Genomic DNA, 25,277 nt, shown 5'->3' with positions numbered 1-25,277 from the left:
TTGTACACTGTCAGAGTTAAGGCCGGGGAGACCTTGATTGATTGATTGATTGATTGAAGGCTTTATTAGAAGTTTGCATAGGAAAATGTACAGATTCATGACGGTACAGTTCACTGGTACAAGGTCTACTAAAAGGAGATCCATGAAAAGACTAAGCTTATTTCAACAGGAAACCATTTAAGTATCTCATATAACATTGAATGACAGACAAATAGAACACAGTACTATGCAGTAGACATGTAAAGAAAAAAAGAAAGAAAAAGAAAACAGTAGGTCTATACAATCAGTAAGTACAGTATATACAATATATACAAGGAAGGGGCAGGTAACAGTAAGTCTAAACAATCAGTATGTACAGTATATACAAGGAAGGGGCAGGGAGGGGAAGGAAGGGGCAGGGAGGGGAGGGGAGGGTAGGGTTGAACTTTGAAAGGTATTACTGCCAGGATGCATGTGGAATTTGGGACTTTGTGCATATTTATTTTTAAATAATAATTATTTTAATGATTTTTTGGCCCTCCGTACTAGTCGTGCCGCTGCCACCTTGCAGAACGAAGACACTTCTCTCCCTTTGTGGCGCAAAGCAACGACCGCTACTCCCGACAGGAAATGGTCAACAATCTGCTTCCACCAATGGCTCCATGGCTGACTCTTTTACTGGCGCGAGAATCTTAGGCATGCATGCGTTCATTTCACTGGGGGCTCTTTAATATAAAGCCCTGATTGGATTATCATCATTCGATCAAGGCTGTGAACGGATAATCAAAAGATTATCTGCTATTTTTTGCATATATACAGCTGCTAGTGTTATTACAGTCAGAACAACAGAAGAAGATCGGGCGTGCGGAAGAGTGCTAAATGTTAGCATAGCGAGAGCTAACGCGATTTTATACAGTCAACCAGTACTTGGGAGTTATTATATAATAACATATATCATCATATTAGCTCTGGAGGTCAAATCATGACTGAAGCGACGGCTGATGCGCGAATAGAGGTAAACACACGCCCAGTGTATTGTTTTCACTCAGCGCTAATAATGTGCAGCCTTGCAGCATCAGTGCGGTGTTTACATTCAAGTGGAGCCAGAGTGTAGCTAGCTGTTAGCATCATTGTTGTTGTGGTGTTATTGACTGGCAAGTAAAACAACCGATTCATTTCAGAGTCAGACACAAACATCTGAGAGGGATTGGGGTTGACGTTTAGTTCAAGAACACATCATATAAGGGGACCATCATCTAGTTATTATTTATAATATATGGATTGGGGATTGAGGACCATACGTTTTTAATAACACTACCTGCCCGATGCGTTTGCAACTTTGTAGCAAGTTAAAGTCTACTGTACTATATATTTACAGCATATTGTGAGTGGGTTGGCTGTAAGAGGCATGCATGTTTATCCTTATATAATGTTCGTTCACCCCATTTTGCGGATGTGCAAAGTTCCAAGATTCTTATTGAAAACCCCCGTGCCAAGCCCCAGCCCGCATGCATCTTCCGCTGCCACTGGCTCTGTGTGCACAATGATGTGCACGTCCATGTATGTGTGCGGGCAAATGTGCCGGATACAGTTTGAGTAGGCGGGCTCTAGACCGGATGTTAGCCTTTAGTAAATGGAATGGCAACCAACCAGGTTGGCTTGCCAGAGATGCTGCGTTATCATCTTCATCTTTATATGCAGTTAAACCTAATTTTTAAAACATTTTTTTTTTAAATATATAATAAGTCTATATAATTAAAATGTGTCTGGTTTGTTCAATAAATAAAACATGCTGTGGTATGACAAACAGAATACATAGTGCTTTACACAGGGTTCAGGTACAGTACTTAAGTACTGTAAATCTATGGGCCTCATGGCTCGGCAAGGCTTACTTAACTGATTACATTTATTACAGAGTGGAAAAGTTATAACAATAATAATGATCTAATTGGGTAATAATGCTAATAGCCATTGATGTCATGTTTTGTGATATGCAGGCAGAGGAGGAGCCAGGAGCAGAACCTGTGGAAAGCTCTCAGAAGACTGGCACGTCAGTGTCCGAACACCCTGGACATTCGTCCGCGTATTCAGATGGCAAAAATGGAGGGAGACATGACACGGTTGCAGATGCTGGCTCTTCTGTTGAACCTCTGCATCTAAAAGAAACAAAACGGGGAACAGACAGTGGAGAGGACACAGCTTCACGTGCTCGTAAAAGTTTGGCTGCACTAGCAGACTACAGTTCTAGCGATTCGGATGATGACACAAACACAGCTGCTCCAGCAACTGACATATTATCCAGCAAAGTAATGAGTGAAGATGGAAGAGTTGGTAAACAATCTGAAACAGTCGGTTCTAGCGATTCGGATAATGACACAAACTCGGTTGCTCCAGCAACTGACATATTATTCAGCAAAGTAATGAGTGAAGATGGAAGAGTTGGTAAACAATCTGAAACCATAGATTCTTTCACTTCTGCTACTTCGGAGGACTCTTTGGTTAGGATGGAGACGAGCAGCATGCTCGAATCCTCGTGCAAGGATGCGCCAGCTTGCCCCGATGAGCATAGAATAGAGGACGCAAAAGAATTAAAGGGTACAAGAGAGCATATTGACGAATTGGAAAACGACAAAGAGGGTGATGACCTCCGGGAGACACCCAGGGAGGCTAACGCAGACATGGAGGAGGACACTCCTGTTGAAAAGGAGGGTGACAATGACCCAAAGAGCAGTTCAATGACTGTTGAAAAGGAGGGTGACAATGACTCAAAGAGCAGTTCAATGACTGTTGAAAAGGAGGGTGACAATGACTCAAAGAGCAGTTCAATGACTGTTGAAAAGGAAGGTGACAATGACTCAAAGAGCAGTTCAATAACTGCGATGGCAGTTGATAATGACGAGACAAAGGGTGAGGAGGAGAAAAACGAGATGGGCCCCAAAGTCGCCATTGCCAGCGTGGAATCTATTGGCAGTAAAATGCAGACTGATGCCTCTGCCAGTGACTCGGGCAATGTGGAGACTGCTAATGACCTGGATGAGATGATGGACATGGGGACAGTGGATGAGGTGGAACAAGAGGCTCAGATGTTGGTAGAAGAACCGGACAGCCGCAAATCCCCAGGGTTGATCATCATGAATACAGGTAATAAAAATATGAACTTGACACCTATTGTAAAAGGTTTGGTTTACCAATGTGATTCTTCAGGGCAATCAGAGGGTCGTTTGATAATCTCGAGATCAAGAAGGAAATTATAACTTGTAAAAATGAACATAAAGATGCAATCCCTTGAATAGTTTTCCACACATTTCCTATTCAGTTTCAGGTCTTGACAACACATCACCTGATGAGGAGGAGAAACCCATAATTTCAGCACCCACTACGGACACTACGGACCAGTCAGAGGATGACAAAGCGACGGTGAAACCTGGCTCACCACTTTCTGACGAAGGCACAACCACATCTGGTAAGTGGGCACAAAGTCATAGTGGAGGTGTTGTTACTGTAGTTATGTTAGACTAGTAAGATAACGTCGGAGCCTCAGCCTAGCCCTAGGGGAACCGAGGTGTAACATGAAAGTACGGAACTCCTCTTTAGCTCCCCAAAATTACCAGAAACCAGGAAGCCAAGCAATAAAATCTGCTCTAACTTACCTGTGCCAGCTCAGTGGCCTTGTGGTTACGGTCCGTCCTGAGACTGGGAGGTCGTGTTCGACCCAATGGGCCTCATGGCTCGGTAAGTCTTACGTACTTAATTTAACCTGTGCCAAAAATAATATTTAACAAACAATTAACATAACTCCTAATCACAAACAGGAGAAAACCAGGCTGTAAAAGTCACTCGATAACTTCAACAAGTATCAGAAAATGTTGTGTGGTTGCTGGCAGTCTGGTTGGGAGAGGAGAGAAGCACAGAGAGTTCAACAGTGACCGACCACCCGCTTTCTGACCAGCACTGGTGTCAAAAGAGAATCTCACAGTCCTTTACTCCATTGATATTTCAGAACACCCTTATTTTAAGACCCGAATCAAGTCAACCAGCGACCTGATGAATCATGAGTTGACCATTTGATTACGTTTATGAAAAGAATTAGAAAATGGAGGGGAAAAAAGGCGAAGGTACAAGACTATGAACATAATATTGTGAAAGTGAAGAAACTACTCTATGGGGGGTGGTGTTGATGTGCGGCCCAGTTGCCAATGAGTCGTTAGCGTATTTATATCTCTTTGTTCCCTCCACTGGTAGGCTGGAACCAATCAGCTCTTGGGTACCACCTGCACTCACTCACAAAGACACTCTCCTATTAGCACACACCTGCGGCACATCACACTCAGACGAGCATCCAACCCTACACAGGAAGACAAGAAGTTACAGCACATAGAACATATTCATGATATAATGTCCCTAAGACCTCAGGGTAACAATAATACTTACATTTTGGTGCCATATTCACTCTGCAGCCATCTTTCATTTTTTTGTATGTTCATTTGATTGCATGTTACTCTTTTTCCTGCAGGAGGCGATGGCAAATCTTTAAGTGGAATGAAAGTGGTCAGTAAACCGGCGGACACAAAATGTGAAGATGTGAGTATACGTTTGGCCTCGGGCCAAAGACTGTGTTCCCTTTTCCAGAAGGTGGAATACACAACTGCTGTTCTGGGGCTGTTTTATCACGGCTTCATTTGATTGGCAAGATTTGAACCTGTGGTGTCCAGTTCAAATGTGCTGCTGAGCCAATCAAATGAAGCTATGGTAAACTGACCCGGAACAGGAAATGTTTATGCCACCTTCTGAAAAGGTTTTTAATATAGGAAGATATGCAATCTCAATTGGAGCCACTAGAGGCCAGATGGTACACAAATCCTACAAATGGTCTCCTAAGTGGGTCGATAATATTTAGTTAAATGACCATGGTTCTAAAGCAGGGGTTCTCGAACCTTTTTAGGCCGTGACCCCCAAAATAAACATATTTGAACTGGGGACCCCCACCCTGACAAGCACTTGGAATTGTAGGTCTTACATTTAATGTGACTCGGTTTCCACGATAAATATTGTGAAAATAGCAGATCTAGCATGTAGATCGGCTATTTTCACAATGTTCGCCTCTTGCTTACTTAATATTTGACAGTTTGTTTACCATTGAGTGAGGGGAAAAAATAATTTGGGGACCCCACTTGGGATCCCTACCCCAAGTTTGAGAACCGCAGGTCTGAATAATGGTTCAGAACAGAAGCTGTGTTCACGTTCACGCTCCCATTGGAAATTAAAGATTTGTGTGTGTTTGGTAATCAAATGTTCCCAGTGCATACAGAAATGATTGTGTGCAGGCACTGTCTGTGACACTTTTTTTTTTTCATCTAAAAATCCAAAGATTGTAAATAATTTTCCAGGCCAGATATTATTGCTTGTAGACCGCCTGTTACTTACCACTACTTTAAGGGATTGATTAAAAATGAAATCCCAAACAGCAAACAGCAAACCAATGCCATGGAAATTAGATGTACAGTATAGCAATTATAGAAACAAAGTAGATGCCAGTCATCCAACTTGAGTCATCCGGATGTTCACTTGCTGGGTTACATGTTGAACGACATAACCAGGCAGTTATATTTAATATATGCCAATGCTCCCTGATTGTTGAAAGTAAACATTTTTGACAGACTTGACTGGCCTTTTCTTTCTCAGGAGAGTCGTGATACAGCCCAGCAACCATTAGACTCTGATAAAGTCAAGGCACCCATGTCACCGTTACAAGTGAAGGTGAAGGATGAGCCCATGGATGAAGAGTACGACCGTGCTCTGTCTTCTACATCCACGGCAGTCAAGGATGAGCCTGATGCTGCAGAGGTGGGCATACAGACTGTGTGTTATTGAATAGTATCAAACTAGTCCTTACCCGTTCGAAGCACTGTGCACACAGTGACAGTATATGAGGGATGGAAAGTAACTTTAACTGGTGCTTGCATGATAATATGTATAGGAGGGAGCACCAATGTAAGAAATACCCGTTACAGCATCCTGGTGGCGCTGTAACAGGGCCAGACACTCAGACACTCTTCCACCCCCCCCCGCCACACACACACAAACACACACACACACACACACACACACACACTCCTCCCACACACACACACACACACACACACACACACACACACACACACACTCCTCCCAGCAAACACAGCATTCTTGAGTCAACAAAGTAAATAAGTAAAACAGTTGTCTGAAAAACATATGCTATCAGTGGTTCCAACTTTGTCATGTCAAGTAACCCCAAAAAGATGTGTGTTTTGGTTAAAAATGTTGCCTCATGCTAGATGCAGAATAGATAAACCATAAAAATTCTAATATACAGCATACGATTTGTGAAAGTGACAAACGGCCTCCACAGTTATGTCAGGTCTGTTCATATGCTAATGTTGATGCGGATTCAGATCAATTGCTCCAGCCACTGAGGAGAAACACTCGGACAGACAGACACTCACTCAGACAGACATTCGGAAAATTATATGTTTGATGATATGTTCTTTCTGTTTTGTAGCTTATATTGTTCCTTAACGTTTGGCATTTCCGATTATAGTTGGATATTATCTTCCAAGTTAAAGATACCTTTTCAGCGCGGCACTCGGTGCCACGCTGTGAGATTGTAGATCTGCTATTTTTCAATAGTTAAAGCATTAAATAATCCTAGGCCTAAATGTGTTTAACAGAGAGAGTAGAATAAATGCATGAGGAATAGATTGATTAAATGTGAAATATATGAGCTCACAGGAGAGCATGGATGGTGAAGAACGCCCGCACACTGTTTATATGCTCCAAAAAACGTACTTTTATTATAGGCAACTGCAACATTTCGACTTTACGTCTTCATGCAATGAATGTTTGCTCACAGGAGAGCAAACATTCATCTGCTGTCTTTGAATCTTTTCTGTCATCAAAAGGAATTGAAGATCAGCTCAGTTTTCTCTGTGGGTGGAACCACCGCCAAGCCAGGCTCCACAGCTACAGCTCCCAAGGTTGTGTCCCAGAGCGGCGGCCAGTCCCCGGCCCTCCCGGATGTCTACCGCGTCACATGCTCCCACTGCAAGAAGACTCTGATGAAAGGGCAGACGGCGTATCAGAGGAAAGGCTGCCCGGATCTCTTCTGCTCCACTACCTGTCTCTCTGCAAACACTGGGCCAAATAAGAACCTGCTCGCTGCTCGCTGCCACTGCTGCTTTAAGTGAGTACAGTGTGTTGATTGAGTTTCTCCTAAAGGTGCTGCTGGCCAAAGGAAAAGTAATGGCCTATCAAAAAGAAAACGAATAAGCATAAATGATGTTGGCACTTCCTCGTAGACCATTCACAAATATCACAGATTGTATTGGACTTTTCTTTTTTGTTTTCTATTTTTGTTACTTTTAAATGGTAAATGGTGCATTTATATAGCGCTTTTATCCAAGGCGCTTTACAGAGATTTCGCATTACATTCACCCGTTCACACATGCAAGGCACCAACCTGATCATCGGGAGCAACTAGGGGTTCAGAGTCTTGCTCAAGGACTCTTCGACAGTAACTCTGGTGGAGCCCGGATTCGAACTGGGAACCCTTCGTGCTCTAATGTGATTTCTCTACCCCTGAGCTATGCCGCCCCCGATTTTGATTTGAAGTCACAACTAAAGATTCCAGTGGCAGTTTTTGTGTTTCTTTCCCTCAGTGTTTGTATTTAACACGTTTCCTCGTATTTATTGTATGTAAGGTGCGAGCCAGAATGGTAAATGGTTTGTGTACATAGGCCTGGGGCGGTATCGACATTTCGTTATCGAGGTTATCGTCTTCCCATTACCGACGGTATTGCAGTAATTACCGCACCCCTGTATCTATATATCTAGCATCTGCCCAAAATGTTAAACATAAGGTAAGGAACCTGACACCGCGGTAGGCCGTGGTATACCGCAGTACGGCGGTTACCGTACCCAGCCCTATGTGTACAACAGTATATCTATTCACACGCGTATAAAGTTAAACTTGAATGAGCACATCTCATTCAGTGTTGACTTTTGCTAACCCATGATCCCTTCCTCCACTGTTCTCTCAGGGTCATAGAGCGCCCTCAGGATGTGATCCTTTCTCCCGTGGATGAAAAGGGCACTACCAAGGAGTTCTGCAGCGACGCTTGCCTTTCCACCTTCAACAGGATGATGATCAACAAAAACTTTGTCGGTGGTAATTTAATTACCCCACAGGCCACAGCAGTAGGACAGTCCGCCCAGTGCAGCGTGTGCAAGAGTTACTGCATTGTAAGGAATCTTTTAAATAATAGTTATATTTTTGTGATGGGTTGGGATCAGGAAACAAAGGAACCGGATCCAACGTTGATTAACCAGAATCGGCTCCTACTAGGGCATTCACAAATAGTGATTTTTAGTATTCGAATTATTCGACCTCAGAGCATTCGAATAGTCGAATATTCGACAGGACTGGCCAAACTGTCAAATATTAAGTAAGCAAGAGGCGAACATTGTGAAAATAGCTGATGTGTTGCGAGGCGTTGTGAGCATGTAGATCTGCTATTTTCACAATATTTATGTGTGGAACCAAGTCACATTAAATGTAATACCTACAATTCCAAGTGCTTGTCAGGGTGGGGGTCCCCAGTTCAAATATGTTTATTTTGGGGGTCACAACCTAAAAAGGTTTGAGAAGCCCTGGTATAGAGCATTAACAAATTCATCCACCATGCAGTGGCATTGGCAGCTCATTCTTATGACTTCCTATCTAGCCAAGTTTTATAAAGTATATATTTTTTAAAGAGAAAACAATAAAAAAAAAAAAGCGAATATTCGACTTAGGTGAACAACGCTAAATTGTGACTTTGATATTCAAATATTTAGTGCATGCCCTAGCTCCTACACATCTGGAACCGTTTTCTTTAATCACACTGTCAGAGCTGGCTGGTATGATTACAATAGCAGTGGTTCTCAAAAGGTCCATCTTAACTCTGAGAGTGTACATTGTTCCATCTCATCTGTACACTCTGAGTTACAGACCTGTTGAGGGTCCATTTGGAACCGTTAAGGAATTGGACCGCTAAGAGGAAATTGTTAAGGAATCGGAATTGTTAAAATCCTAAAGGATCCCAACCCTCCTGCCTGCTGCATCTTTTTCTCCCTTTCCCCATTGTTTATTTCACTGCTACAGTTATATTTACGTTAGATAAGGTATTCCCAACACATTTGTTCTTTATGTCTCCTCTGCAGTGTAAACACGAGGTATTGCATAACGGCATTACCAACAAGATATGCACGGACGTCTGTTTCATCCGCTTCCGTGTACTCAACAACCTGAACCTGGCCAACTGCGTGAACTGCGGCAGCTTCTGCTTAAACAACCCCATTACTCTGAAGTTGGAGGACGGCCCCAAAACACTCTGCAAGGCTGAATGCCTGGCTACTTTCAAAAAGGTAATGAAGAAGTCTGTGCCAAACTAAAGTTCCAGTCACTTACCATAAATGGAGGAAATTACAGTGACAAGCCACTTCATCTCCCTCTGCAAATTCGTTTTTTTTTTTTTTTTTTTATAAAAACGAGTAACCCTAACTTAAATTCAGTCTTAACTGTGGTCAAACGCAAATGGCATGGCGTTGAAAAGAGCCTTATATTAGGGTTGCTGTGTGGTCTTCATCTTGTTCTGTGTGTTCTAGTTCTCGATTTTCTTTTTTTTTTCCATTAGAGAGTCAAGACACTCTGTGCATGCATCATGTGCAATTCATTCCGGCCGATGTCAGACATGGTTGACGGGGACGACAGCGAGGGCCGGCCGGCCCTCTTCTGCAATGGCAATTGTGTAATGGCCTACAAGATCAAGGTTGTTAGTACATCAGGTATGCGTGCGTGCCTCTCCTATTGTACAAGGTGGGATGCAAGTTTGAACTCTGTGCTCGGTGTGCTCAAATTCATAAATTGGAGCCCAGCAGGCTGTTTGAAGTTATATAGCCCAAATACCTGTGCACCCCAGGAAATTGGGCTTCCGCTAAATGGGTTGGCCAGTTTATTCTGCCTACAAAGTCTAAGCCTAGATTTGGCAGTGAAAGAGTTAATGGTAAAATGAAGTCCATAATAACCTTTTTTCTCACAACAGGTGTTCAATATCCATGTGACAACTGTAGTAAGGTCACAACGCCAACCTATCACCTGGCCATGTCCGATGCGTCCATCAGAAACTTCTGCACTCTAAGCTGTGTCATGACCTACCAGGTAAGATATGATTTATATAAATGTGACCTTTGAACCTCTACGAGCCCTACAGAGCAGGGTTTCCCAAAGTGGGTGCCACGGCACCGTGATGCCAGTCCAGGGGTGCCGCAGCATAATTTGACATGTTCATCAATATCACTTCACTATGCTTAGTAAAACAGACCCGATTTACACTGTACTTGATTTTTCCATCTACGGCCAACTCTTTCACCAAAAATAGACGATCTACAAGCTCACAACGCGTCACAACGTGGCACGTTGTGGGCTTGTAGATCGGCTATCTTTGGTGATCCTTCCCCCCAGAATAGAGATGCTGGGGTTCAAGTGGTTAAATGTAAAGTATAAAGTTATTTCCAATCAGTTCAGATGGAAACGGATATTTCTGACATAGCATACCGTATCTCAGGTGGAAAGATGTGCATATTTACGTTGCATCTAAGAATTAACAGCGTAATTCAGGGGTGCCGTGTATGCCCTGAGTCAAAATAGTTAGAAAACCTCTGCTGTAGATAGTACGGATTGAAAAATGTTTGTTTAATTTATCTTCTTCTCTCTCCCATAGGACAAATTCAATAAGGTCAAGAATGTGGGAAATGGAGGGACTAGGATGGTCTCCGCAGCAAACCCCTCTACCCCTATCCAGCCTATGAAAGTATACACCAATTCGGCTAAGGCTAATAGTGCCCCTTCGGCTAAGGCTGCCCCCTCTACCCTTACCCAGCCTACAAACGTTCCCTCTCCCCAGCCGAATGTGATCCCTACTCGCTTCCAAGCACAGAAAATGCCGTGTGCCCAGTGTCACAAGCAAATCACCAAAAAACCTACGCTCCTCTACTTCAAGGTAACCTTGCATGACTAATTGTTATCGTACATCAATGGTGTCCCAGTCATGGTGGACGAGGGCTATAGAGCTGCACAAATGTCCAGCAAAAGTATCCCCGGGATAAAAAAAACACATTTAAATTGGAGAGTAACAACAGATAATCAGCTTGGGTCCTATCCCTGTGTCGTAATGAGGACATTTGACTTGCCAATATTCGGTGTGTCGAGAGTTCATTCTCTAGGCTGGAAAATCGTCAGCCAAACGAGTAAGATTTTAATGTTTTTATAGTGAAACATTAATGTAAAATGCCTGTGATATTTCTTTGACATGAATGTTCTACCCAGTGAACACAATGACTTGAATTCATGTTCATGTAAAATACAGTCATGCAAAAATGCACCCGTCTAAACATGGGTGTCCAGTATACTGTATGTATGTATGTATGTACTGTAAATGTATGTATGCAGTTTACAATTTATGCATTCATGTATGTTATCATCCGCAGGAAAACGTGGTGTTTTTGTGCAGCATGTCGTGTTCTCTGGAGTATCAGAGGATCAAATGTGTGGCGAGCCTGTGTGAATATTGCAAGATCCCTAAGGCCGTCAGAGAGGTGAAGAGGATCAACAATAAGGACTGCCACTTCTGCAGTGAAGGTACGAAGAGGGAACCTTGGTTTGAGAAGTGCCCATAGATAATGTAATGCCCCTGTCTGTCTGTCTGTCTGTCTGTCTGTCTGTCTGTCACACTTTTGCCCTACTCATATCTCGGCCACCGTTGCCGCTATCCATGCCAAACTTTGCACACACACTCCCTTATTTCTCACATGGCCCTCTTCTAGCACCAGGCAGATTCTTGCAAAACACATTTTTGGACACTGCTCCTACACATTTTGACCTAAAATCACACAAATCGGTACACAGTACAGTCTACACTCATGTCATCAACATGGATCTGTCCCATTTAGCGCGCCACCATCAAGCCGATTTTTACATGCGACCTGACGGTCGCTTATCTTCCGATTAGGGAGTCTTACTGGTGTAATGCCCTCTAGGGATGGGACGATATGAAAATCTCATGTCACGATTATTGTGACCAAAGAAATTGCGATTTACAATATTCTCGCGATAATCTAAATATCCCCACCATCCATTATCCTGGGGCAGAACATTTGCCAAAAAATAGCAGATGTACGAGTTGTGATCTTGTAGATCGGCTATTTTTGGGCAAAGAGATTTGGTAGAGTGGGGGAAAGTATGTTATTTCCAGGTCCGTTTCCGGGTTTAAGTAGTACCGGTTATGCAGCTCGGCAAATAAAAGGTGGCCTACCAGTCCAGGCGCATACCACATAGAAAGTGAATTCATCCCAGTGCATGACGGAGGACGATTTCACGATAAATGCCCTCTCACTGGAACCGCACTAAGGACTAGTACACACCGCAAGAGATATACTCTTGCAGCGGTACACGGTATCTCTCAGTTTGTCTGATTCTGTCCCCGCTTATCATAACTCCCAGGCTGTAAGCTGCTCTATAACCATGACCTGGCCAAGCAATGGGGGGTACACTGCCGCTGCTGTGCCTACTGCATGTCCACCACTAAGAATGTGATGACATCCTCGTACGGAGGCAGACCTGAGGAGTTCTGCTCTGAGGAATGCAGGTCTCAATATGTCATGCTGTTCTATCAGGTAAAGAGGCCGAAATACTCATCAGTGTATCAATATGTCCATCTTTTCATCTACAGTAGCCTATATAATGTTCTTCTATCTGCTTATGTACTTAAAGATCGATTGGTCGAGTAATACAATGGTGAACATAGCTGATGAACTGTGTCTTGCCTCAGGTTGCCAAGTGCCAATATTGCACTCGCCAGGGGAAGATGATCGAGCACCTGAACATTTTAGGGGAGGTGAGGTACTTCTGTGACCTGCAGTGTATGCTACAGCACTGTCTCAATGTCATGCAGACTCAGAGCGGGATGCGACTCACAGGTATGTTTTGTTTTCTCCTTGAATTTGTAACTGATCCTTTTTTTTTTTATTTGTTGATGTACCTCACACTGCTATGGCTCCCAGGAGGGATTGGTAGATTCCCTCAAAGGTGATGTAAAGTGCTGTCACGATTAGCCTATGACATTTTACATGACGATTAATTGTCGCTTAAATAATGCTGATTAATGATTTAATTGTGTTTGTCGTTGACAGTTACATTTCTGTTTGGCTTATGGGTTTGAAGTTGCACATAACCTAAATATACTAGTAAGATGCCTCAGGGCGACATGCAACCTCGCCCTTCTTGGCCATCTGGCCAGTGATGTATATCAGACCAGTTACCCATATATGGAGATCCATGGCATGTATTGTATATAGTACATCCCTTTTATGCCCATACATGGAGATCCCTGTCTGAACCAGCCGCATAGATATGGGCTGAATCAACTAAATATTGAATCAAGCAAATTAAAAACTGTTCAGGGTGTTCATAGAAGCTTGATTAGACGATAAAATGACCAAAGGTTTTTTCAAAGTGAAATATCCCTTTAAACCCCCTAGTGTCATAAACTAGTCCTGAGTTTTTCTGCTTGTGCGTATCTTTATCAAGCTGTTGCTGTTTTCTTTTATTATTCTTTTTACATGCGCCAGAAGTTTTGGAGCGAAGCTCATCTATGATTTTATGAGAAAATGTTTTGATACCATCATTGATGATCAGTTAAACAATGTTGTTTTGTTTGGAACATCCCGTCCCACCTTGACTGCTTGTATAAAGGATGGTGTAGTTTTACACTTTGCTGATCTTTCCTGCTCTGTCGTTATCTCTACAGGCCCTGTCCCTCAATCCCTCAGTCAAACCATCGGTCAAGCCCTCAGAGAAGCAAGGCCAACTAGAACATACGCTGTAAGTTTGAGAAATAAAGTCATGTGCTAGAAAAAAAGTGCAGTTCACTGCAACCCTCTCATGACTAATGTTAATGTAGTGTATTGAAATCATTTATTATAATTCACATTTAGTTGGCATGCATATATTCAATTGTTAAACTGCGTTCCTTTGGTTGAGCTAGTTGGCTTGATGCAACATTTAAGTTTCTGCTATAGGGGTGCCTGGTGGTGCAGCACTGATCATAATGCCCATTGTGAGCAGTGGTGACATCATAGGCATCCGTCCGTCAGTGATGACGATGGATTGCGCCTGAGGGGTCAATTCTTCTTACACATTAAAGTGTATTACCCCCTCAGGCCGGGAACACTTTTTAGTGTATTACAGTATGTACAGTATGTAGTACAGTCATTTCTGAAAAATTATTTTATGTTTTTCAGATTTTCTTCTATGAAAGCCAAAGGTGTAAGCTATTAAATAGTTTGGGAATTTTGTTTCTAACTGCTATTGAGGCTGAGTAATAAGTTTTCCAGAAAAACATTGGGTAATTTTCAAATCGGACTTAGGTCTTTATTAAGGCTTTATTCAAATCGGACTTAGGTCTTTATTAAGGCTTTATTCAAATTGGACTTAGGTCTTTATTAAGGCTTTATTCAAATCGGACTTAGGCCTAAATGGGTTTTAAGGTATTTGTAATTTACTTGATTATTTCCAATTTGTTTACTTCCACTCCACTACATCTCAAAAACAAATATTGTACTTTTACTCTGCCACAGTTATTTGAAAAGTTAAGTTACTAGTAGTATTATAAAACGTACATTTACCACTTTAGCCCTATTTTATACCTAGGCTACCGTATTTTAAAATTGCCGATCTACAAGCAAACTGCGTTGTGAGCTTGTAGATATTTTCAAACGTTTTGTACTTTACTTTTTGTACTTGAAGAACGTTTTGATCCCAACACGATGGCCACGGTGTGAATGTGGCTATATATCTCCACTCACTTTGCCTTCTTTTTACTGTCTCAATATGAATAAAGCATACAAATGATATATAATATTGTCCCTTGTCCTTCTCTCTGTCCTCAGAGAAGTTGTCAGACAGACCCGGTGAAGCCCCCTCCCGTCCCTGGCGCCAAAATACTGAAGAACAAAGCCCTCCTGTGTAGACCCATGGTCCAGAATAAAGGAATCACCTGTAAAGTAAATACTGTTGATGCTGAGGCACAGACAGGTAATACGCACAGAAGATATTTACTTTTCAAAAATAGCAGATCTACAAGCTAGGCTAATCAGTCTACCCAAGGCTACCCAAGCACCCATAGGTGCAAGACAATGTCCTTAACATGAGCTTTTTCTGTCCATTTTGCCCAGATGACACTTACCCCAAGGTGTTGATCGTGCCAGTTCCGGTGCCTGTGTTCCTTCCTGTGCCTATGAACCTGTACAGCCAGTACGCCCCACTACCCATGGGTCTTCCTCTGCCAGTATGTCAACAAGATTACATTTTTGTGAATTAAAAACATATCAAATGATGTTAAGTAAATATTTTACCACTAAAGTCACTATATTTGTATTCTTCCACCTAAAAATGCATGTCCACAAAATGAATGTGGTTAACCACATGTGACCCTATTCTGGGGGCAAACATTATGTGAAAATAGCTGATCTATAAGATCACAATGCGTTACAAGGTCTTTCGTTATGTGAGCTTGTAGATTGTAAATTTTCGGTGACGAGGTCTGCTGTAGAGAGAAATACTTGAAGACATATACATTTAGCAGCGTTGTGAGCTTGTAGATCAGCTATTTTCACTACTTAAACATTTGTTTTCTAATTCATTGAAAATGTGTTAAAATAATATTTGGGGGCACGGTGGTGTAGTTGGTGGCGCTGTCGCCTCACAGCTAGAAGGTCCTGGGTTCGATTCCCGCGGGGGGATGCTATGGGTGCTGGGGGCGTGTTCCCTCCCCCGCGTCATCAGCGCCCACACCCTAGGTGGGGTTGACGAAAGGGCCTTTCTATGTGGAGTTTGCATGTCTCCTAGGGTAGATACCCTCCCAAAAACATGCAGTAATCCTGGTCTCTATAATGCCTCCCCCTGGCCAGCCGGGGTGCCTGATGGAGGGGAAAGGAACTGGTTGGAATAACGTGTTCCTTCCACGCGCTACGGGGAAATGCCCCCTGTCAGGTGAAAAGAAGCAGCTTGGACTACTCATGCATAGAAGGAAGCATGACGTCCGTCCGTCCGTTGTCTCGCCAGGCGCGGCAGAGGGAGAGCAAAGAGAGTCCAGGATTACTTAGGCAATTGGCACTGGGTGAAAAAAATGGGTTACAAAATCATGGAATAAAAATTTAGAGAGAAAAAATATATATATATTTGAAAACTAAAGGTAGGACCCATAAAAATGTGTTCAACCTACATATGGGTCCAGACCGAGTGTTTGGGGAAACAGTGGCATCTCTAGAGTTTTCAAAGTGGATTCCAGGGAATTCCAAAGCAGTGGTTCCAGTGGGTTCCTTTTTGGGGGGGTCGAAATTTACCCATACAAGTCTGTAACTCTGACCGTGTACAAATGGAGCCAAATGAACCCTAAGATTCATTTGGTTCCATTTGTACACTCTCAGAGTTAAGGGGAGACCTTGAAATGTTAAAGTTTGAGAATAGTGCACAAACAAAATGGCCAATGTCTTGTGATGGTCACTCCCAGGTACCCGTGCCCATGTTCCTCCCCGTTGCCCATGCCAACGCTGAGCGCCTGGTCAAGACCATAAAAGAGATCAAGGACAAGATCCCCTCGGACCCCCTGGAGGCAGACCTCATCCTCATGGCTGAGATGGTGGCCGAGCAGGAGGGAGGCAAGGAAGACAAGGAGAAGAAGAAGCAGCCTAGCAGCAGCAGCGCCTATGTCCCTGACGGTGAGAAGAAATGACACCGTATCCACAGTGTTGTCATTTAGGGCAGTGGTTTTAACCTGTGGGTCTCCAAATTATTATTATATATAATATATATATATATATTTTTTTTTTTTTTTTTTTTTTTTTTTTTTGATGATGATTAACTTAATGTGCAACATTGTTTTCTCACTCAACAGTAAACAAACCAACATAAGGTTTAAGTGTATAGAGGCTATCTGCAGGTTTCTAAAGTGACAATTTAAGGACTTTTTAATACCTATTAAACATTGCCCAAATTGTCAAATATTAGAGACAGAAATTGTGAAAAAAGACGATCTACATTGTGATCATGCAGATCTGCTATTTTCACAATAGAACCGTGTTATACAAAATGTAATGCCTCAACCCATGCTCATCAGGGTGGGGCGTCCCCCAGTTCAAATATTGTTAAGATTGAGAACCACTGATTTAGGGGAGCAGTTGAACTTAGGGGCTGTCACGATTATGACATTTTACATGACGATTAATTGTCACTGAAATAATTGCGATTGACGATTTAATTGTTTTGTTGTCGTTGACAATTACATTTCTGTTTGGCTTAGGCCTTGAAGTTGCACATGGCAGATATGACACATAACCTAACTATACAAATAAATGACTGACATATTTATACAACTTTATACTAAAAAAAAAACATTGATAGTGGAAATAGACGATCTACAAGCTCACAACGACGCGTTGTGAACTTTTAGATCTGATATTTCCACTATTTTTGAAAAAGAATTCAACATGTCGATTATGACAAAATAATTGCGATTAGACAATTATGTAATAATTGTGACAGGCCTAGTTGAACTAATCGTTCTTTTCTGATTATTCGTTTTAATCCACCAAAGTAACCCATCGGCTAAGAAGATAATCAATAGTTGAAGCTCTAGTTGTCATCGACTAGTGGTCCTGTCTTTCTCTTCTCTCGCTATCAATAACAAATTACACTGATCATCCCCTGGCTGTATCACTGCTTCAAACTCATGCTATCTGGGTGAAGATACTGAACCTTGAAGTGGGAAAAGGTTAGTTTTAGGTATGAGTTTTGTGCCCTCAGCCATTTAGCATTAAACAAACTGCCCCTGTCAGTAATAGGATGGTTTTCTGTGTAGCGTGGGGACCTCATGTATTGTCTTGGTGATGGCTTGTTTTGTTCTTGTTTTGTTCTTGTTGTTTTTGATCAGACTTGTGAAGACATATCCATTCCGGGACAATAAACATTATTATTATCTTTCTCGTTTCCAGTTCCTGAAAGGACGTTGAGTTGTGCGTGCTTTTTCAGAAAGAATCGATCCATAGCTTTGTGGTTTTGTTTTGCAGATGACGCCGGTAACTACAGTGACGATTTGGACACTGATGACCTGGAAAACCTGCTCAACATGTGGGAGGAGCCCAACATGGGGGCGTCTAATCGGACCCGTGGCCAGGAGAGGAGCACAGACGTCCATATGAACCCCAATGAACCAGAACCTTCACCCCCACCGCCCACCCCACCTCCTGTCCTGGATGTAGAGGCTGACTTCACAGCTGGTGAGAAACTGAGGGTGTTTAATTTGCATTCAAGTAGACGTCTCTGATTCAATCTGACTGCAATGAGTTCAGCTTCATTATAAGCAATCATCAAGCAATCATCATATTCTGAGCAGGTGATTATTTTTTTATTTTATTTTATTTGTAAGTGTTGGAGTTTGGAAGTGCTCTTTGGAACTCACTCAAAGGTCCTGTGTACCACCTGTTTCGAAATTGCACATAATGCGGGAGGCAGCGGGACGTCAAACGAGCGCTTCCAAACTCCAACAATTAGAAAGTAGCTCATAACATGTCTACGGTGGGTTTTTATAAAACAAACATTTGGAGATAGAAAGAATAATTCAAACTTTCAGTACAGCTGCAATTGTTGGTTCGAGACCTGTCTGTATCTAGCGACAGTGATCATAGCACATTCACATAGGAAGTCAAACCACACCCACTTAAGAGACCGGAAATGTATACCATTTCCTACTGGCTCCCAAGCGTTACTTGACTTCCTGTGTTCCTGTGATTGGCTATCTTGGTAGGATCTTTGATGTAACTCGGTTCACCTGTTGACTAAAGCAGAGCATGTGAGTTCAGTTTGTCAGTGTGTCCTGTTTCCTGTTTAGTGTGTGTGTGCATCTAAAGTAAGAAGTTTCATGTTGTTTAATGTTGGATGTATTATGCAGTGTTTCGGCTGTAATGTTGTGTCATTCACCTCTTGCAACAATTATGCCTTTTAGTTTCCTTGCACTGTGGTAGAACTTTCTAATTGGTTAATGTTCATCTGTACAGATTAAACTACAGACAGTATTTCTGCTTCTTTTTCCACACACTTATTGTGGATTATTGTATACATTTTGAGTTAATAGAGTTTGAGTTACAAAATTGTTGCAAAGCCTATAATCCATGCAGTTTACATGTTGAATTTGCTTGGTTTGTGTTGAAACAATAAATAATGTATTTTAGGACCATTATTCTTGTGCAGCATGGAAGTTCATAGTAGTATTTTGTCTACTTTAGTCTGTTTGTATTATAGTTGTACGTTCTATCATCTGGTGTACATTATTGCTGCACTTATTTTGCCACCTTGTGATGAATTGAAATTGTATATAGCCACTCAAATAATGTCTTATTTCTTTTCTTTATGGAACCACAACTATTAGTGGCTGTTTAAAATTAAAGAGCACGATCTGATCTATGGACTCAAGTCGTGGTTCTCATAGATAACCTGATGTATGAAAGATTTGAGAATCCAGTAATTTTATTGGAGTGACATCAGCAACTCATTACTTATTTTCAAGTTTGTTTACACAATTGAATCTCTGCAATCTCTATCAAATTATTGGCTTAGGAATGCGACAACAACAAACATCTCAATGAATTAGGCTTCATGGGGTGTGTAATTGATAGAAATGAAGATGTTTTTGTCTGAGAAAGAGCAGCTTGAAAGCAAAGTGATTTGCATTACAGTACAGTAGTTTCTGTGCCGGTGTCTGCGATTGGAAAAACTGTGGCTAATGGTAGAACTGTTGTCTTTCCTAGAAACCCTGGAGATGATAGCACAGTTGAGAGAGCAGCAGGTGCAGGAGACCCCCAGTACTGCCCCCACTAGACGCGGGGCTCCCAGGCGTGCCAGAAACAAAGCCAAGGTAACTGAGGTGTCCGCCATGAAACAATGGAACTACACACACTGTATCCCTAGCCGCAAACAACTCTTAGATCCTATTTTTGATATCTGGGCTCTAGAGAAAAGTCTGCTTGTACAAGCTTGTAGACATTTTAGTCTAGTTTTTATTGTTGGCTAAATTAGTCTTAGTTTTAGTCATCATCAGTTTTTAATGTGTTTTTGTCAGTAAAGATAGTCTACAAACATTTTTAGTCAGTCTTAGTCAGCAGTCTTAGTGTTATACGTCAAAAGTCCAACATTTCACCAAGAAAGCAGCATTCGTGGCAAACAGCATAAATCCATGCATTTGTGACCATCAGTGTTTCAGTTCCTGATTTAATTACCACTTTATATAACTAAAGATTAACATGTAACCCCTCCTGTCCTCGACTCTGTGCTGCTCTTTATCAGGCTCGTAAGTCGCGGCGGTTGACCGATGAAGAAGAGGCATCACAGAATGCTGCCCCGGAACCGCCCAAACTGGAAAGCAGATATGGTGTCGATGCCTGGAAGAATTGGATCGAGCGGCGGGAGAAACCGTCTAAACCAGAAAGGCCCCGCGGCAGATGTGAGTTTTATGAATAAATTGTCGTATGTTAGACCAGGGGTCCCCAACCAGTTTGGCACCAAGGACCCCTTCCAATAATTGCAATAATCACTAGGGATAGTTTGTGGGCTCCTTTTCCCCCCTGCAGGACCCAGTACTAAACAGAATCTTTTTCCCTCTCAATCTCAGCCTTTAATATTGAGCCGAAGGACGACATTCTTCGCTGCACCACGGTTGAGCTCGCCTTCGGTCTCTGCCACTTTGTCTCCGAAGTGAGGCGACCTAATGGAGAACGCTACTCACCTGACAGCCTCTACTACCTCTGTCTCTGCATACAGCACGTAAGATGGTCCTGCTCAACTGGCAATAATCACTAGACGGACATTTTGTAGTGTTGACGGTAAAATAAATAATAAAAGAGTGTATCTCAATTAGTACTTTGACCATGGTGCTTATGAAAAGCACCATCATGTAAATATGGTCAGTTTGGTTGTATACAGAAAAACTTCACTGATATGATATGCAATCATGCACACACAGACACATAGCATACAGAAAACAAACATGTACACTCTAAATTATACAGATCTCTTAACCACTTAAACTCTCTATACTTGGTAAACTGTACTGTGGTTGTCTCTGTACTCGGTCTACTCTTTTTCTCCCACCAAATCTCTTTGCTTCAAGGGTTCAAGTGGTTAAAGTCAGATGGTGACTGTGGTGTGTACAAACATGTACACACATTGTACTTGTTACTGTTTTATCTGTTGCTATTAATTACTATTGTCTGACTGAATTATTTTGTCTTTGTCCAGCACCTCTTTGAGAATGGCCGTGTCGAGAATATATTCACTGACATGGTGTACAGCAAGTTTGCCATGGAGATCTCAAAGTTGCTGAAAGATTTCACGCCCACAGTAACCGCTAGTGGTAAGAAATCATCTACATATCTTCTGTTGTCTTCTTAACCCTGGTTCATGCTCACTGTTCATCTCCCATGTTGGTTACCTTTGTCATCCACTTGCTCATTTACTTTTCTTCTTATATTCTTATTCATTCATAGTACGGTCCTCTACTGAATAAATAGTCATAGGACTTTGACCGATCAGTCTTGAAAAATCTTCACTATTGAAAGTTAGCGACTTGTACAAAACGATAAATTCTAAATACTGCTGAAAGTGTTGGATCTCTTTAGATTAGAATGTGATTATAATTATTCAATGAATGATTAATTGAAATAAAATGGCAACTACTCAACTAACAACATTTATAGAACCAGCCTCACGTCTTAATGTGTTAAGAACCACTGTTCTACATTGCGTCCCCTTCTCTTCCCAGGCTACATCCATTCCCGGGTGGAGGAGGAGTACCTCTGGGAGTGCAAGCAGCTGGGTGCTTACTCGCCCACGGTCCTCCTCAACACCTTGCTGTTCTTCTGCTGCAAGCACTTTGGCTTCCGAACGGTGGAGGCCAACCGCCAGCTGTCCTTCGCCCACCTCATGCGCTGCACCAGGACCGACGCCAAGAACACGGCCACCAGCCTGCTGCGCTTCTACCCGCCGCTCGCCGCCGAGCTGGTAGAGTCGCCTTCCACCACCGCAGAAGGTATTCATCACAACCTCAAACCCAGCACTGCGGCGAGACGTCGGGTTTTGTAAACCTGACTTATACAGAAAATAACTAATACTGCATACGTTGTGAGCTTGTAGATCGCCTGTGTTCGGGTCGTGAGTGACACAATGTGCAACCAAGTATATGTCAGGCATTCATTTCACTAGCAACGAGGCTCAGTGGATGGCAAGTTATGTCAGTCCGTCCCAGTCCGGTTCCAAACAGGACTTCTTCTGCAAACTATTGGCATGGAATTGGTTGTTTGAAACCTTCAGGGAAAAATATTATTGTGTGTGTGTGTGTGTGTGTGTGTGTGTGTGTGTGTGTGTGTGTGTGTGTGTGTGTGTGTGTGTGTGTGTGTGTGTGTGTGTGTGTGTGTGTGTGTGTGTGTGTGTGTGTGTGTGTGTGTGTGTGTGTGTGTGTGTGTGTGTGTCTTTGCATATTTTGGACTGGCTTTGTGTTCTTGTTGGTAAAGTGCGTCCCTGTGCTTTCTCCAGACGAAGAAGGCCCGGCTGCTAAGAAGCGTAAGGAGGAGGAGGGGGGCGGCAATGAAGTCACCCTGGAGATGGCAGAGAACAGGACTAACCCTCTCCGCTGTCCAGTCCGACTCTACGAGTTCTACCTCTCCAAGTGGTATGTCTGCTCTTCCCTCTCCATCGGTCATGTGCATTAGAACTTCTCTTGAATACATTAACCATAAAGCATTTTTGTTTCGTACGCTATAGAAACTATAGCGTTTATTTGACACTTACCAAATAGGGATTTGGCAATGAGTGAAGCAGGTACTAGGGTTCCATGTGTTGCTTTAGATAAGCTAAAACGTTATTGATCCCTGGAGGGAAATTCGGCTGTCGTAGCAACAGTAAGAATGAAACACAGGAGAGTTGCAGATAAGAGTCTAATGGAAAGGATGCTGTGACAGGACACATGACAACTGGCAGAGACACACACACACACTGACCTCCATTTAAAAACCCTGAGTTGCTATGTTAACTCATTTCTAGCCGATCCCGAGTATACTCGTGAAAAATACTCAAGTATTTAGAGTGCCGATCCCGAGTATACTCGCAAAAAATACTGTATATAGAGTAACGCTGGCGTTCTTACCCTATAAACCGGCGGAAGGTCTGGGCACGATCGGCCTCGCCGATTCATCATCACAGATCCACGTGCACAAAATAGTAATCCCATAACATGAAGGCCGACGGCCGATCTCATCTTTAATGTCCATTATCTCCAAACAACACTTTTAAAGCCAAGGATGGCATTAGATTCTCGCTACAAAAACATAATAACAAAGGCATCGATCGGCCATTTTAGGATCGTTATGGGATGCCGACCGCTCCCGTTGAATGACGTCATGACGTCAACCCGGAAGTGTTTACGCAATGGACTTCTGGCCTTCAAAATAAGACAATGGATGCGTATAGTAGCCTGTGAGCGGCACGCTAGACATTTAACCCATTCATGTCTGGAGCACTAAATGGGTTAACTGTTTCAACCGCCGTGTCCGCAACATCATAGATTCTGAGCCAGTACCTTGCCTGTGTCAACATGTGAACCCATCTGTCCTGCTGTGAATTAAATAAGATTTGCCTTAAAAAAGTACCTTCATTGTGAAACCAACCCATTTGGAAAAAAATTACCCACAAGATAGAAGATGGTAGTTGGCACTGAAGATTTTCAACCAATATAGCTGCTAAACTTCGTCCAGAGCAGATGAGTGAACATGAAGGTATACAGTGGTGTGCTTTGATACAGGACACATAGCTGTTGATACCTGATGCGGGATCCAAGAAAGCCATTGTAATTCTATCCAGAAAAGTAAACCAATGTTGTCCAGTTATGTGCCATGGACCATAGCGTGCATGAAGGTTTTTACACTATGCCTGAAGACTTTTTTTTAATGAATGACCAAAATCACCCAGAGAGGACCACAAAAGAAAGGAGTGAAACCCTCTGTAACCACGTCCATCCCATGGCGTGCGGACCGACGCCACAGCGACCCCCTCCAAACCCTAACGCCTTTTTCTCCACTTTCCCCCCTCCTCCTCCAGCTCGGAGTCGGTGAAGCAGCGCGCCAACATGTTCTACCTCCTCCCGGAGCGCAGCTGCGTGCCCACCAGCCCCCTGTGGTTCTCCACCACCCCCCTGGACGACACCACCATGGAGGCCATGCTCACGCGCATCCTAACCGTGCGCGAGATGCTCCGTCTCTCCTCCGGGGAGCCCGAGGCGGCCGAGGTGGGTCCGCCCCAGAGCCCCAAAGACCCAGAGGACCCGCCCTTTATCCCCGAGGATGAGGAGGATTCAGAATGAACTGAGAGATTATCGCCGTGATTCTTTTTTTATTGCATTCGTTTTTTGTTTTGTTTTTTCGTAGGGCTGGTCGTTTTCCACACTTGTTCAAGGTTGGCGCTCTCTTCCCCCAAGCTGCCACTTTCCTGTGTATCTAATGTAGAAACCTGTTTAACACACAGACATAACCTTAACACACACGCGCGCACACACACACACACACATAAAACCTGGAGTGTCGCAAACTGCATTTGTCCCATTGCGTTTTGTCTGCAGTAGTTGTCTGGGGGGTAAACATAAATAAATAAATATTCTGATAAAAATTCAGACTGACTTTTTTCATGTGAAGATTTCTAATTTACATTGTATCTCTCGGTTCCTGCGGTACATGTGTTCAGACTGAAACGAATAGTTAAATAGTTGTTAGGCTATTGGGAGTTTCATCAAATTTAAACCAAAAACAATTTGGTTTACTAATGAGGAAGAAATGTAAAGCATGTTAATTGTGAACATGAGAGCTGCTCATAAAAAGTGGGTTCAATGTTTTTCTTTTTCGTTGATCCCTCTTTGTGCCATTGAAGACGTTAGAGGATGATGAGTCATGATTTAACGAATGTTAATCATAGACTTCCTTGTTAATTTCCTGAACCCAGGAATCTCTTGCATATTTGAACTCCTGGGCTCATTTCTAATAGTTAAACTTTGAAAATGTTTGGAAGTGCTGCCCACTACTGGTTCATCAATGTATCTGTACTGTATATCCTTCTGTTGCCAGAGACTGAC

The 25,277-nt window shown here is 42.7% G+C and overlaps 1 protein-coding gene across 1 annotated transcript; it reads left to right on the top strand.

Moving 5' to 3' along the window:
• Nucleotides 1-667: 667 nt before the first annotated feature.
• Nucleotides 668-25,277, top strand: LOC308292510 (zinc finger MYM-type protein 4-like). Its single transcript, XM_080734861.1, has 26 exons — nt 668-994; nt 1,977-3,120; nt 3,296-3,442; nt 4,493-4,560; nt 5,662-5,823; nt 6,918-7,198; nt 8,055-8,256; nt 9,217-9,420; nt 9,690-9,840; nt 10,098-10,213; nt 10,776-11,054; nt 11,542-11,692; nt 12,554-12,726; nt 12,882-13,029; nt 13,860-13,933; nt 15,001-15,145; nt 15,286-15,398; nt 16,623-16,830; nt 18,178-18,387; nt 19,915-20,021; nt 20,450-20,606; nt 20,775-20,926; nt 21,401-21,515; nt 21,924-22,190; nt 22,694-22,829; nt 24,254-25,277. The coding sequence occupies exons 1-26, from the start codon at nt 962-964 to the stop codon at nt 24,513-24,515; spliced, it is 5,205 nt and encodes a 1,734-aa protein (XP_080590987.1). The 5' UTR covers nt 668-961; the 3' UTR covers nt 24,516-25,277.

This window comes from Nannobrachium achirus (assembly GCF_963921795.1).
Source record: "Nannobrachium achirus genome assembly, chromosome: 10".
NCBI classification, from domain to species: Eukaryota; Metazoa; Chordata; class Actinopteri; order Myctophiformes; family Myctophidae; genus Nannobrachium; species Nannobrachium achirus.
Note: the sequence above shows the minus strand (reverse complement) of the source record. Positions and strands in the feature narration are given on the sequence as shown.

Bases quoted from the DNA above. Each gene is read 5' to 3' on its own strand.
- LOC308292510 (XM_080734861.1), top strand. From the start codon at position 962: ATGACTGAAGCGACGGCTGATGCGCGAATAGAG. The intron at 3,121-3,295 runs GTAATAAAAATA...TTTCCTATTCAG, and splicing joins GTTGATCATCATGAATACAG to TTTCAGGTCTTGACAACACA. The intron at 7,199-8,054 runs GTGAGTACAGTG...CTGTTCTCTCAG, and splicing joins CGCTGCCACTGCTGCTTTAA to GGTCATAGAGCGCCCTCAGG.